At 44.2% G+C, this 16,655-nt stretch overlaps 1 protein-coding gene across 2 annotated transcripts in view; it reads right to left on the reverse strand.

Moving 5' to 3' along the window:
* Positions 1-7,975: 7,975 nt before the first annotated feature.
* Positions 7,976-16,655, reverse strand: part of LOC143766345 (uncharacterized) — a 51,080-nt gene continuing 42,400 nt past the window's right edge. For both annotated transcript variants that reach the window (XM_077253962.1, XM_077253961.1), the window contains exon 8: positions 7,976-9,902. In XM_077253962.1, the coding sequence (XP_077110077.1) occupies positions 8,464-9,902 (1,439 nt within the window). In that variant the 3' untranslated portion in view covers positions 7,976-8,463. The remainder of the gene's footprint in view (positions 9,903-16,655) is intronic.

Below are 16,655 nucleotides of genomic sequence, written 5' to 3' on the forward strand. Positions count from 1 at the left end.
GATCATTAGATCGCTGCTATGCAGCAGAAATGCAGGTGTGCTATGAGCGCCGACCACAGGGTGGTGCTCACAGCTACCGGTGATCAGTAACCATAGAGGTCTTTGATGCGGGCTCACCGCCGGAGCCCGCATCAAAGCGGGGCTTCTGACCTTGGATGCACTATCAAGTCCGAGGTCAGAAAGGGGTTAATGCTCCGAACATAAATAAAAACATGAAAATTAGTCAATATCACAAACAATATATTAAATATACTGTGTCTGCATACATTCCGTTTGCTCCCCATACTGTCTACACCCATCCCCCCATACTGTTTCCTCATACATGCCCCCATTCCCCCGTACTGTTTCCTCATATATGCCCCCATTCCCCAGTACTGTTTCCTCATACATACCCCCCATTCCCCAGTAGTTTCCTCATACATGCCCCCATTCCTCTGTACTGTTTCCCCATCTCCCCCTTTGCTCTTCATTTTGTGTCCTCAAATATCCACCTACACATTAAATCCCCCAACCTCACTCCAATTCTCCCCACATAAATCCCCCTATCCTCACTCAAATTGTCCCCACACACAATAAATCCATCCCCACTCCAATTGTCCCCACACATAATAAATCCCCCATCCCTACTCAAATTGTCCCCCCCCTCCCATTCTTGTATGGTTCAGCTCCCCCCTCCCAATTCTTGTATGTATGGCTCAGCTCCCCCCCATCTTGTATGAATGGCTCAGCTTCTCCCCTCCCATCTTGTATGAATGGCTCAGCTTCCCCCCTCCATTCTTATATGAATGGCTCAGCTTCCCCCCTCCCATCTTGTATGAATGGCTCAGCTTCTCCCCTCCCATCTTGTATGAATGGCTCAGCTTCCCCCCTCCATTCTTATATGAATGGCTCAGCTTCCCCCCTCCCATCTTGTATGAATGGCTCAGCTTCCCCCCTCCCATTTTGTATGAATGGCTCAGCTTCCCCCCCTCCCATCTTGTATGTATGGCTCAGCTGTCCCCCCCTCCCATCTTGTATGAATGACTCAGCTCAGCTTCCCCCCTCCCATCTTGTATGTATGGCTCAGCTTCCCCCCCACTTCCATCTTGTATATATGGCTCAGCTTCCCACCCACTCCCATCTTGTATGAATGGCTTAGCACAGCTTCCCCCTCCCATCTTGTATGTATGGCTCAGCTTCCCCATCTTGTATGTATGGCTCAGCTCCCCCCTCCCATCTTGTATGAATGGCTCAGCTTTCCCCCCCACTCCCATCTTGCATGCATGGCTCACTCCCCCCTCTCCCTCCGCCCTCCTTCATCCTCCCCCCGTCCTCCCTGGCTGTCATGCTCACCTTTCCCACAATGTGCCATACATCCCTCCATCTCTGTCTCAGCACGGCAGCGTCTTCCTGCGTGAGCGGTCACGTGGTTCCGCTCATTAAGGTGATGAATATGCATAATGACCAGTACCACGTGACCGCTCTCACAGGACGAGCTGCAGGCGCTGAGACCAGGCGTCGCTGGAATAAGGTATGACGTCCTCAGGGCCGGCGCGCGGGGGTGGGGGGGGGGGGGGCGAGAGGAGACCTCGGACTTTAATTTTAAAAAAAACAGAACAAAAAACTTGCTCAGGTGCTGCCCCCCGCATCGTCCTGCCCTAGGCATGTGCCCTCAAGTGCCTAGTGGCAAATACGGCCCTTCCCATCGGCATCAGGGGCTTATCTACAGCATTCTGGAATGCTGTAAATAAGCCCTTGATGCATCCTGAAAGATGAGAAAAAGAGGTTAGATTATACTCACCCAGGGGCGGTCCCGCTGCGGTCCGGTCCGATGGGCGTCATGGTCCGGGGCCTCCCATCTTCTTACGATGACGTCCTATTCTTGTCTTCACACTGCAGCTCCAGGGCAGGCATACTTTGTCTGCCCTGTTGAGGGGAAGGTCAGAGAGGCTCAGCGCCTGCGCACTGCAGTACTGTGCTTTGCCCTCAACAGGGCAGACAAAGTACGCCTGCGCCAGAGCCGCAGCGTGAAGCCAAGAAGAGGACTTCATCCTATGAAGATGGGAGGGACCGGACCGCAACGCCCATCGGATTGGACCGCCCACCCAGGTGAGTATAATCTATTACATAATGCTGTAGATAAGCCCTTGATGACGGTGGGCTTAGCTCACCTTCAATTTTGGGGGTGACAGGTTCCCTTTAAATAGTAAGTTCTTTTTTATTTACAGCATCTATGGTGTGCATTTATGTACAGCATTTTTGTTACCTTTATAGTCAGTTACCCTTATAGCAAGTATACTTATTGGATTTAATTGACTTCTATATGAATTGGACAAATCTATATAGTCACTCTTCATTTTTAAAGCAGCACATATTTTACTTATATTATTAAAATATTTGTTTCATACCTCACATTCTATTATTGTATACACAATTTGTACGAAGGTAGTTTGAGACGGACAAATTTAGAAGAAAGCCAAACCTTGTCCCCAGGATGAAACAGAGGTGGGTCTAAACGTTTCTTGTCCGCATGTCTCTTCATCCATTCCGAAGACTTCACCAATGTGGCATTAGTATCCTCCCAAATTCTAGTCTTTGGTGAGCGATTAAGCAGCAGGGATGTTGGAGATACAGGTAATGGAATATTGGGGTGTTGACCATACACAATAAAAAATGGAGGAGATTTAGCAGAGGACTGTAATGGTTGTTGTAGAAGAATTCAGCCCAAGGTAGGAATTTGACCCAAGCACTGTGGTGAGCATTGACAAAATGCCACAGGAAGTTGGTTAGAATCTGGTTGACCTGCTCTACCTAGCCAATGTATTCTACAGGTAATACAGTGATCACCAGCGACATTATACACAGAAGCTCTGTATATACCATTAATGTAGAGGTAATACAGGGATCACCAGTGACATTATATACAGTAGCTCTGTATATAGTGTACAGGTAATACAGTGATCACCGGTGACATTATACACAGGAGCTCTGTATATAGTGTCAGTGTACAGGTAATACAGTGATCTCCAGTGACTTTATATACAGGAGCTCTGTATATAGTGTCAGTGTGGTAATACAGGGATCACCAAAAACATTATAAACAGGAGCTCTGTATATAGTGTATAGATAAAACAATGATCACCAGTGACATTATACACAAGAGCCCTGTACATAGTATACAGTGTACAGGTAATACAGTGATCAACAGTGCCATTATACACAGAAGCTCTGTACATAGTGTCAGTGTACAGGTAATACAGTGATCACCAGTAATACTATACGTATGAGTTCTGTATATAGCATCAGTTCACAGGTGATACTGTGATCACCAGTGACATTATACACAGGAGCTCTGCATATAGCGTTAGTGTACAGGTGTACTGCGATCACCAGTGACATTATACACAGGAGCTCTGCATATAGCACTAGTGTACTGTGATCACCAGTGACATTATACACAGGAGCTCTGCATACAGCGTTAGTGTACAGGTGTACTGCGATCACCAGTGACATTATACACAGGAGCTCTGCATATAGCATCAGTTCACAGGTGATACTGTGATCACCAGTGACATTATACACAGGAGCTCTGCATATAGCGTTAGTGTACAGGTGTACTGCGATCACCAGTGACATTATACACAGGAGCTCTGCATATAGCGCCAGTGTACTGTGATCACCAGTGACATTATACACAGGAGCTCTGCATACAGCGTTAGTGTACAGGTGTACTGCGGTCACCAGTGACATTATACACAGGAGCTCTGCATATAGCATCAGTTCACAGGTGATACTGTGATCACCAGTGACATTATACACAGGAGCTCTGCATATAGCGTTAGTGTACAGGTGTACTGCGATCACAAGTGACATTATACACAGGAGCTCTGCATATAGCGCTAGTGTACTGTGATCACCAGTGACATTATACACAGGAGCTCTGCATACAGCGTTAGTGTACAGGTGTACTGCAATCACCAGTGACATTATACACAGCTCTGTATATAGTGCATACGTAATACAGGAGCTCTGTATGTAGTATCAGTGTACAGGTAATACAGTGATCACCAGTAACATTATACACAGGAGCTCTGTATAAAGTGTCAGTGTACAGGTAATACAGGGATCACCAGTGATATTACACACAGGAGCTCTATATATAGTGTCAGTGTACAGGTAATACAGGGATCACCAAAAACATTATACACAGGAGCTCTGTGTATAGTGTCAGTGTACAGGTAATACAGGGATCACCAGTGACATTATACACAGGAGCTCTGTATATACTGTATAGAGTATAGGTATCACAGTGATCACCAGTGATATTATACATAGGAGGTCTGTATTGTTATGACCCCAATGGCAGAGGGTCTCAAAAGTACATACCAAGTCTGCAAACATAAAAAAACAGCTCATAGGGCAGTGGTAACTGGGCTAACCGTATATCTAACCCTAGCACCACAAATAGCAGCAGCCGGGGAACGTGCCTACGTTGGTTCTAGACGTCTCGCGCCAGCCGGAGACCTAACTAACCCTAGAAGGGAAAAGATAGACCTTTCTTGCCTCCAGAGAAAAGACCCCAAAAGTTGGATACAAGCCCCCCACAAATAATAACGGTGAGGTAAGGAGAAAAGACAAACGTAAGAATGAACTAGATATTTAGCAAAGAGAGGCCCACTGACTAATAGCAGAATATAGTAAGATGACTTATACGGTCAGCAAAAACCCTATCAAAATTTCCACGCTGGATATTCAAGAACCCCCGAACCGTCTAACGGCCCGGGGGGAGAATACCAGCCCCCTAGAGCTTCCAGCAAAATCAGGAATCACATTTAGTACAAGCTGGACAGAAAATAAGAGCAATACAGATAACCAAAAAACAAGGAAGCAGGACTTAGCTTAATTTTGCAATAACCAGGAACAGCAGACAGGAGCAAACAGAAAGGATCTGATTACAACGATGCCAGGCACTGGACTGAGGATCCAGGAAGTTTATATAGGAACACCCCTGGACTAACGACCCAGGTGGGTGCCAAACTGAGGAAAGACAATCCCAGAGTCATATCACTAGTGACCACAAGAGGGAGCCAAAAAAGTCTAATTCACAACACTGTATAAATGGTCAGTGTACCGGTAATACAGTGATCACCGGTGACATTATACACAGGAGCCCTGTAAATAGTATACAGTGTACAGGTAATACAGTGATCAACAGTGACATTATACACAGGAGCACTGTATACATTGTCAGTGTACAGGTAATACAGTGATCACCAATGACAGTATACACAGGAGCCCTTTACATAGTATACAGTGTACAGGTAATACAGTGATCAACAGTGACATTGTACAAAGGCACTCTGTATGTATTACCTGTACACCGACACTATAATGATTAAAGACCTGAGGGTCCGAAATGAATCTGCTTATCATCTCCCCAAGTCAGAGCTGTAACTATCATACTGTAGTCTTATTTTTAATTTTCGGCTATCGATTGATATTCCTGCTGCACTGCTGGATTTTCCCTGCTCTGCACTCTGCTATGGGTGAGCTGACGTAGTCCCCTTTCTTAATGCCTGCTCTGAGTGCCAGGTGTCGGCTGTCAGAATCAGCTGACACTTGCACAAAGCCCCTGTGCTTGGGAGATCACCATGATGTATCCATAATGTCAAAGGTCGGTAAGTACCAGACGACCATGACCATGACGTATGGATGTGTCCAATGTCAGGAAAAGGTTAAAGATGCATTTCTTACATTCGCACACAGAAGTTTTTCCACCAAACTACGGAGCAGTGAGCAACGAGCACAGTGAGAGATTTCACCAAGATATTTTGGCTATGGAGAAAAGATATCAAGGAAAATCAAATCCATCAATGCTTGCAGATTACTGTTGGTCAATTGTAAGAGATGCAGGAGTACAAGAGACAAGCAAAAAAGAGTTGTCACTGAATGAGGAACAAATTTTGTAATGCTATTTCTGTAATTTTATAATTCACAATTGTCATGGGGTTACTGCGACAGAGAGGAGCCAGAAGACTGCAGCATCTGACTTCTCCTACTCATGAACTGTTTAGAAGCACTTCAACTTCATATGAAACGGTGCAATGGGCGAACCCAAACAGTAAAGTTCAGCATCCGTACCGAACACCTACTGTTCAGGCACGGACATGGAACACTGACTTCACCAGGAAGTCTGTATTACTGTTCGGGTTCGGCTGCCCGAACACCTGGTGTTTGTTGCGCTGTCATATGCATGACAGCTCGGCAAACACCGTTTCTGATCGGCGGTGAAATCATCCCCACCAGTCAGAGAGCCGCGGTCCCCATCTGTCAAAATACAACGTGACCCTCAGCTGTGATATAAAGCTTACCTCCAGTCACTGGTGTCAGCTGATAGGACTACTGCACCCATCAGCCGACACCTGCTGCCACTAATAACAGCGAAGGCAGTAGCGGCTGATGAGAGTTATCATCAGCTGGCTCCTGCGCTGTAAATAAATAAAAAAACAAAAATATTGGGCGTGGGTTCACCTGTATTATTGATAACCATCCAGGCAAAACTCACAGCTGGGGGCTGCAACCCTCAGCTGTCAGCAAGGCTGGCTATCAAGAACAGAGGAGTCCCAACACCGTATTTTTTAATTATTTAAATTAAATTATTTAAAATTATTTTAAGAAACAGTGTGGGGCCCCCCTATTTTTGACAACCAACCTTGCTAAAGGTGACAGCTGGGGTCTGGTATTCTCAGGCTGGTAAGGAGCCATGGATATTGGCCCCCCTAGCCTAAAAATAGCAGGCTGCAGCCACCCAGAAAAGGCACATCTATTAGCTGCACCAATTCTGCCACTTTGCCCAGCTCTTCCCACTCACCCTGTAGCAGTGGCAAGTGGGGTTAACCCCTTAACGACCAGAGGTATTTTTGGTTTTGCATTTTCTTTCTTTGCTCCCCTTCTTCCCAGAGCCATAACTTTTTTATTTTTTTGGTCAAAATGGCCTGAGAATACCAGCCTCCAGCTGTCAGCTTTAGCAAGGCTGCTTGTCAAAAAATGGGGGGACCCCACATTACTTTTTTAATTATTTATTTAAATAATTAAAAATACGGCTTGGGAACCCCTCTATTCTTGATAACAAGCCTTGCTGAAGCTGACAGCTGAGGGTTGCAGCCCCCAGCTTTGAGTTTTGCCAGGCTGGTTATCAAAAATACAGGGGAACCCATGCAGTTTTTTTTTTTTAATTATTTCTTTACAGCGCAGGAGCCAGCTGATGAAAACTGCCATCAGCTTCTCCTGTTCTCGCTGCTATTAGCGGCAGCATGCGTGGGCTGATGGGAGCAGTAGTCCTATCAGCTGACACCAGTGACTGGAGGTAAACTTCTTAACTCCAATCAAAGTTGAGCACTCGCGCTGTCTTTTGACAGAATGCGAACTGCGGATTTCTGACCGGTGGGGATGATTTCCCCGTTGATGTCACTCCACCAATTCCTTGACAATACATGTGGCTTCCTTTCCTCTCTCTCTGGGATCAGCTACCTGAATTAGCAGAAATGTACCCTCCCCTATAAACATTGGTTATAGCTCAAAGAATGAAAAATATTCCAAAAACCCATCACATGGGATTGCATGTGAGACCCCCAGGGGTGATGGCTATCCTGGGTCTGCTATCCCTAGCAACATAATGGGTCTATTAGCTAGGAGAAAAATGGTTTGAGGCCCCTAAGATACTGATGAGATTAATAGAATGATTGTTTTACAGTTATCTGTAGCAATCTTCTTTCTGGCCTTATGTTTACATAAGTTAAAACTACCACGTCTTCCTCTGCTTACTGTCACTGAATGGAAACATTGGATTCCGCTCTACGTGCATTGGTCCAATACTCTATAGTAAGTGGCCAGCTCCTCACACAAAATATTATGCATCTTTATATTTGCAAAAGTAAATATTTTATGCATTAATTATTTGTAGCAGTAAAATAAAAACTCTTTGATATCCTAGAAGCATGAGAGAATTAAACATTTTTATTGTCAGATTTGAACTCAGGAGATCAAAATCATTAAGAAACGGCTCGTTTCATAACTGAACCTGACAACTTTGGAAAATATGTAAAACAGTGTTACATGATCTGAAAGGGCCTTGAGCTAAACGGGTGGAAGGTTCTTTAGCTGGTCACTCAGGACGTGCAGAGTCTGTGCAGGTCAAAGTACCTTCCTCTCCTGCTCTGTACCAATCAATTACATAAGTGTGGGCTGGAGGAGAGAGCAGTTCTCTCAGAGATCAAGAAGGGCACTGTATTATTGTTCTCTTCTGTCACAGGAACCTACCTCCAGTCTATAAGATGCAGTCACTTCTTAGCAAGATTTTTTTCTTGCTCAAAGTGTGTTTTTCCAAGAAAAACATTTCCACCATTAAAAATATAAAAAGGCTTCTCCCCTGTGTGACTGATCTGGTGACTAAGAAGAGATGATTTCTTCACAAAACATTTTCCATTAAAACGGCTTCACCTCTGCATGAGTTATCTGATGTGTAACAAGAGTTGATTTCTTTGTAAAACATTTTCCACATTCTGAACAAGAAAAAGTCTTCCCCCTTGTGTGAATTCTTTGGTGCTTTAAAAAATTTGATTTTAGTGCAATACATTTTCCACATTCCGAACATGAAAAAGGCTTCGCACCGGTGTGAATTCTCTGATGACCAACAAGATCTGATTTCTGGTTAAAACATTTTCCACATTCTGAACATAAAAAAGGCTTCTCCCCAGTGTGAATTCTCTGGTGAGTAACAAGATCCGATTTTCTTTTAAAACATTTCCCACATTCTAAACATGAAAAAGGCTTCTCCCCTGTGTGGGTTCTCTGGTGTAGTACAACATCAGATTTCAGGTTAAAACATTTCCCACATTCTGAACATGAAAAAGGCTTTTCCCCTGTGTGAGTTCTCTGGTGATTAACCAAAGTTGAACTCCGGCTAAACCATTTTCCACATTCTGAACATGAAAAAGGCTTCTTCCCTGTGTGACTTCTCTGGTGACTAACCAAAGGTGATTTCCGGTTAAAACATTTTCCACATTCTGAACATGAAAAAGGCTTTGTACCGGTGTGAATTCTCTGATGACCAACAAGATCTGATTTCTGGTTAAAATATTTTCCACATTCTGAACATAAAAAAGGCTTCTCCCCAGTGTGAATTTTCTGGTGAGAAACAAGATTGGATTTTCTTTTAAAACATTTCCCACATTCTAAACATGAAAAAGGCTTCTCCCCTGTGTGGGTTCTCTGGTGTAGCACAACAGAAAATTTCTGGTTAAAGCATTTCCCACATTCTGAACATGAAAAAGGCTTCTCCCCTGTGTGAGTTCTCTGGTGATTAACCAAAGTAGATTTCCGGTTAAACCATTTTCCACATTCTGAACATGAAAATGGCTTCTCCCCTGTGTGACTTCTCTGGTGACTAACCAAATGTGATTTCCAGTTAAAACATTTTCCACATTCTGAACATGAAAAAGGCAGCTTCCCTGTGTGACTTCTCTGGTGCTTAACCAAATTTGCTTTCTTGTTAAAACATTTCCCACACTTGGAACAGGAAAATATATTCTCTGCTGTGTGAATATTTTTATGGTTGATACGACTTGATCTATTTGGAAAAGACATTTCGAGGGGAAAACTATTTCCATATTCTGTTTTTTTTACTTTAGGAGCTATTCGTTTTTTACTGCTTATTTTGTGACATTGATTCTCCCTAGTAGTTGGTAACGAATCAGAAGACAGGACCTGTTTCAAAGGATCAGATGACAGCTCTTTGCTGTGAAGGGATGATGGTATATCTGGAATAATGGCATTCACTTCAATTGTATCTTGTGGGATCTCAAGATCATCTGATTTAAAAATTGAAGATGTCAGCTGTCCTTCTAATCTCCTCATACAGTAATCTGCCAAGAATAAAACCAATAACTATTTTTGAATAAAATATACATGAATTTTACATTTTTGAACATTTATACTTACTAACCATGAAAATGGCAAGTTATATAAAAATATTGAATTATTCACCAAGACATTGATAGATCACACTAATAGAAAACATCATAGGATGAGCCAATAGAGCGAAGTGCTCAACTGTTTGTTCATTCCGCCTCCCAAATACGGAATAGAAAGTCACCGAACAATGTTAAGTAGGCAAAAATAATACCAATAAAAACTTTACTCATCCAGCAAAAAATAAACCCCAACTCATGTTCGTCATCTGTCTGTGGAAAAACAAAGGGTCTTCACATTATTTATGGTCCAGAGGGCTCCAGTGTATCCAGTATGCTGGATCCAGTATATGCCTTTAAGTGGATACACTGGAGCCCTCTGGAACCTGGGTATTTATATGTGATATTTTTCTTGGCCTGGATTTATCCTCATATTCTTACATGATATTGTCTATTGCTGATAATTACCTATTTGACTTTGTGCTATAACTGTACTTTTGTCTCAGGACTCTACTATGAATCACTTATTTTCTGTCATTTTATCTACCTATTATATTATTATTATTTATTTATATAGCACCATTAATTCCATTGTGCTTTACATGAGAAATTTGTTACAAACAGAATTCTAGATATCGTTTACAGTAAAAAAATTTTTTTACAATGACAGACTTGTACAGAGGGGAGAGGACCCTGTCCGTGCGGACTTACATTCTACGGGATAATGGGAAAGAGACAGAAGGTCGGGGGTGCAGCAGCTCTGGTGGTGGTGAGGCAGCAGAATGGTTATTGCAGGCTGTAGGCTTTCCTGATGAGATGGGTTTTCAGGTTCTCTCTGAAGGATCCGAGGGTGGTGGTTAATCGGACGTGTTGAGGCGTGAAATTCCTGAGAATGGGGGATATTCAGGAGAAATCTTGGAGGCGGTTGTGTGAGGAATGAATAAGTTTGGAGGAGAGTAGGAGGTCGTGGGAGGATCGAAGATTACGTGAGGGAAGTTATTGGGAGATTAGTTCAGAGATATAGGGAGGGGACAAGTTGTGGATGGCTTTGTAGGTTTGTAGGTCAGTGTTAGTGGTTTGAACTTGATTCGTTGGGGAATTGGGAGCCAGTGGAGGGATTTGCAGAGGAGAGAAACATGGAAGTAGCGAGGACAGAGGTGGATTAGCCGGGCAGCCGAGTTGAGGACATACTGGAGTGGTGCAAGAGAGTTAGCGGGGAGGCCACAGAGGAGGGTGTTGCAGTAATAGAGGCGGGAGATGACTACATGCACAAGAGTTTTAGTAGATTGAGGGCTGAGGAAGGGATGGATTCTGGCAATATTTTTGAGTTGGAGGTGACAGGAGGTGGCAAGAGTGTGGACGTGCGGTTTGAAGGACAAGGCAGAGTCGAGTTACTCGGAGGCAGCGGATTTCAGGTGCGAAAATTGAGCGTGACGCCATTTACCATAATAGATAGATCGGGTAGGGGAGATGCGTGAGATGGAGGAAAGATGATGAGTTCAGTTTTGTCTACATTGAGTTTTAGGAAGCAAGAGTCGAAGAAAGAGTATATGGCTGATGGACATTCCAGGATTTTGGACAGCAGAGAGGTGACATCTGGGCCAGAGAGGTAGATCTGAGTGTCATCAGCATACAGGTGGTACTGGAAGCCATGGGACTTTATGAGTTGTCCTAGGCCAAGGGTATAGATGGAAAAAAGTAGGGGCCCCAGGACAGAGCCTTGAGGGACACCAACAGAGAGAGGGCGGGATGAGGAGGTAGTGTGGGAGTGGGAAACGCTAAATGTGCAATCAGAACGGTGTGAGGCAATCCAGGACAGGGATTGTCCTGCGCCTGTGCGGCCACCCAGCTTGTGAATCCCAGGCCCGCAGTGTGTTATGCATTATGCACAGTGCGGGGCTGGGATTCCTGGGCATGCGCACTGCGTTTGTCAGCCACTCACCCAGGTCCCCCGCCTTACTCTACGTTCACATTTGCGGTCTGCGCCGCAGCGTCGGGCGCCGCAGCGTCGCCGCATGCGTCATGCGCCCCTATATTTAACATGGGGGCGCATGGACATGCGTCGCACCTGCGTTTTGCGCCGCATGCGTCCCTGCGGCGCATGCGTCCGGGCGCAGAGGACGCAGCAAGTTGCATTTTTGCTGCGTCCAAAATCAATTAAAAAAAGGACGCATGCGGCGCAAAACGCAGCGTTGTGCATGCGTTTTGCTGCGTTTTTGTTTGCGTTGTGGCGCCGGCGCTGCGGCGCACAACGCAAATGTGAACGTAGCCTTACAGCGTGTGTATCTTCAGCTGATCGATCAACCTTGCAATCGCTGGGAACGAACCTTGCAACTTTGCCAGGCGCAGTCTGCGAGACTGCATCTGAGGGCAGACGGGCAGCGCTCACTGCGCCTGCCCCAGGCAGAACAAAACAGCACAGGCGCCGGATTTGATTTGAAAACAGTGCGGAGGGGGCGGCGCCCGGCGCCGAAGAAGCCTTGAGTGACGGCAGTGTGGCGTGTGCAGCAGGGGGGTTAAGACCTGCCTCCAGGACTAAAGACAGGTATTTTTGCGAAATTATAAAACGCTTTATTTCTGCTTTGACTGCACCAATAACTAAAAGAGCCACCATGTCAGAATGCAGCATTACTGCTGCACAAGGTGGCTCTTTTAGTTTTTAACGGCTGGAGGGGGTGACAGAGTCACTTTAAAATCAAGGCAAGACCCTATGGTAGAAGGAATCACAGCAAATGCCAGATTGGATGAGGTTGGATTATTTAATTATTTTCTTGTTGATAGTGGAGCAATCCCTTCCGAGAGCAATCAATTTAATCAATCAGGTCTTAAAATAAACTGGGACAAATCTTCAGTTATGCCGCTTACTAAAAATATGTCTGGACCTTAGGAATATGGTTTACAAGTAGTCAAATTTAAATATATTGGTATAAATATTACTAAAAGCTCAATTATATATTTGAAAGATAACATATACTCTCACTGAGATCATTAAAAAAAATGTGAGAAATGGTCCCAACTCCCTCTTTCTGCAGCAGGAAGAATTAATCTTCTTAAAATGATTATTCTCCCAAATTGTCTCTATATATTGGAGTCTTCGTCAATTATGATCCCCAAGGTATTCTTTAAAAGAATACACAGTATGATGGCGTCCTTTAACAAGGCCTAAAATTATTATTCACGCCCGACAGAGACCTAAGTGCCAGGGCGGACATGCAGTACCCGATTTATTTTTAAACTAGTTGTACTACCCGGCTTCGCCCCGGGTTAATAACTGCTGTTAGCAAAATAGAATGTATTAACAAAAATTTATTCTGCACACAAAAACCGCAAAACAAAGATAGAAATGTAATTATTAAAAAGGCAAAAACTAACTTCATTGACTCTTGAGGAAGCAGCTCTTGTTTTCAAGTCTGCAAGCCTCGCTTCCCTCTCCTCAGAAAGTTCATTGGCCCTTGAGGAAGCAGCTGCTGTTCTCATGTGTGTCAGCTTTGTTTCTCGGTCTTCACATTTTTCATTGGCCCGTATTGCAGCTTTTCTTTTCGCATCAGCTGACATTCGTGCCTTGGAATTCCTTTTCTTATGAGGCATTATTGTGGTAAAAATAGTCTGTAACTGGCAGTTTCTCTATCCTCTCACATAGAGGTAATGTGACTGACATCAGCCTTTCCACCAACACACCCTAACTGACATGCTATTACCTCACATAAGCTTTTTTGTTATACTGAGAATGTCCTTTGTTGCCTATATTAACCAATCAGAGCTCAGATTAACTGTAGCAAAATAGAAGCTGAGCTGTGATTGGTTGCTATTGGCATACCAGATAAAAAATGAAGGACAGCATCCAATCCAGGTGAAAGTGTTCACAAACGAATTCCTTTATTTGCCAAGGTGCAAAGGCACCTTGGCAAATAAAGGAATTCGTTTGTGAACACTTTCACCTGGATTGGATGCTGTCCTTCATTTTTTATCTGGTATGTACACTCTCCATGGGGGTCCAGTGGAACTAGGACGTGCATCCGTTCATCCGTGTGCTGTCGGCCAGCTACTCCTTTGGTTGCTATTGGCAGCCTGATAAATTCCCAGCCAACAGAAAGCCCTCCCCCCGGCAGTATATATTAGCTCACGCATACACATAATAGACAGGTCATGTGACTGACAGCTGCCATATTTCCTATATGGTACATTTGTTTCTCTTGTAGTTTGTCTGCTTATTAATCAGATTTTTATTTTTGAAGGATAATGCCAGACTTGTGTGTGTTTTAGGGCAAGTTTCATGTGTCGTGTGTGTTGAGTTTTGTGTGGCGACATGCGTGTAGCAACTTTTTGTGTGTCGAGTTGCATGTGACAGGTTAGTGTAGCAAGTTTTGCGCATGGCGAGTTTTGCACGTGGCGAGTTTTATGTGTGGTGCGTTTTGAGTATGTGCAAGTTTTGTGTGAGGCAACTTTTGCATGTGTTGCAACTTTTGTGCATGTGGCAATTTTTCTGCGTGTGGCGAGTTTTCCATGAGGTGAGTTTTGCACATGTGGCAAGTTTTGCTTGAGCCTAGTTTTGCATGTGGTGAGTTTTGCATGTGGCGAGTTTTGAGTGGCGACTTTTGTTTTTCGACTTTTATGTGGCGAGGTTGATGTATGTGTGGTGAAATGTGTGCTGAGGGTGGTATATGTGTTCAAGCACGTGGTAGTGTGTGGCGCATTTTGTGTGTGTGTGTTCATATCCCCATGTGTGGTGAGTATCCCATGTCGGGGCCCCACCTTAGCAACTGTATGGTATATACTCTTTGGCGCCATCGTTCTCATTCTTTATGTCCCCCTTGTTCACATCTGGCAGCTGTCAATTTGCCTCCAACACTTTTCCTTTCACTTTTTCCCCATTATGTAGATAGGGGCAAAATTGTTTGGTGAACTGGAATGGGCGGTGTTAAAATTTCGCCTCACAACATAGCCTATGACGCTCTCGGGGTCCAGACGTGTGATTGTGCAAAATTTTGTGGCTGTAGCTGCAACGGTGCTGAAGCCAATCCCGGACATACACACATACATACATACATACATACATACATACATACATACAGCTTTATATATTAGACTAGATGGTGGCCCGATTCTAACACATCGGGTATTCTAGAATATGTATGTAGTTTATTTATGAAGTTTTCAGAATAATGCAATTTACACACAGGATTCGGCCGGCCAGGCGCGACCAATTAGCGAAGCGTGGTTCAAATTCCGCGCCAATTTGCGGCAGGACTGCGCCTGTCACTGATTGTTCGCGGCCGGGCATGACCAATCAGTGAAGCCAGGGCCTGCTCCAGGTTTTTGAGGGCCCCAGGCGAAAGTCTCAGTGGGCCCCCCCCTTTAACACATACCACGATTCATGATGCACAGATACAGCAGAGAAATATAGCACAGTCACGTAGCACATAACACAGCCCACGTAGCATATAGCACAGCCCACGTAGCATATAGCACAGCCCACGTAGTTTATATAGCACAGACCACGTAGTATATAGCACAGCCACGTAGTATATAACACAGCCACGTAGTATATAACACAGCTACGTAGTATATAACACAGCCATGTAGTATATAGCACAGCCCACGCAGTGTATAGCACAGCCCACGCAGTGTATAGCACAGCCCACATAGTATATAGCACAGCCCACGCAGTACGAGTTATAACACAGCCCATGTAGTATTTAACACAGCCACGTAGTATATTGCCCAGCCACGTATATTGCAGCCACGAAGTATATAGCACAGCCCATAGTATATAACACAGCGACCTAGTATATAACACAGCCACCAAGTATATAACACAGCCACCTAGTATATAGCACAGACCACGTAGTTTATAGCACAGCCCACGTAGTATATAGCACAGCCCACGCAATGTATAACACAGCCCACGTAGTATATAGCACAGCCCACGCAGTATATAACACAGCCCACATAGTATATAGCACAGCCCACGTAGTACATAGCACAGCCCACGCAGTATATAACACAGCCACGTAGTATATTGCTCAGCCACGAAATATATTGCACAGCCACGTAGTATATAGCACAGCCACGTAGTATATTGCACAGCCCACATAGTATATGGCAGAGGCGTAGTATTTAACACAGCCCACGCAGTATATAACACAGCCCATGCAGTATATAACACAGCCCACGTAGTATATAACACAGCCAACATAGTATATTGCCCAGCCATGTATATTGCACAGCCACGAAGTATATAGCACAGCCCACATAGTATATAAGGTTAAGGCTTTAGATTTTGTTTTGACACACAATTTTTTTATGTTTCGAGATTCTTTTTTCCTTCAGTTACAAGGCACCGCGATGGGGGCGTCTTGTGCGCCCTCTTACGCAAATTTATTTTTGGGTTTATGGGAGAGGGAAATTTTTCAGACCAATCTACATCCATTAAGCCATAAGGTGGTCTCTTGGTGGAGATACATCGATGATGTGCTGATGATATGGCAGGGCACACATGAGGAATTAGGTACATTCATCGATGTACTGAACACCAATGTCAGAAATATCAAGCTGACATATAAGTGCGAGAGACATAAAATAGATTTCTTGGATATCTCCATTATGGTAGGAAAGGATGGTACTGTTTATACAGACTTATTTAGGAAGGAAACGTCTGTTAACTCCCTCTTACATTCATCTTCACAGCATCCTTACCATTTAATTAAA

The sequence above is a fragment of the Ranitomeya variabilis genome, chromosome 4, assembly GCF_051348905.1.
Source record: "Ranitomeya variabilis isolate aRanVar5 chromosome 4, aRanVar5.hap1, whole genome shotgun sequence".
In the NCBI taxonomy this organism is placed as follows: domain Eukaryota; kingdom Metazoa; phylum Chordata; class Amphibia; order Anura; family Dendrobatidae; genus Ranitomeya; species Ranitomeya variabilis.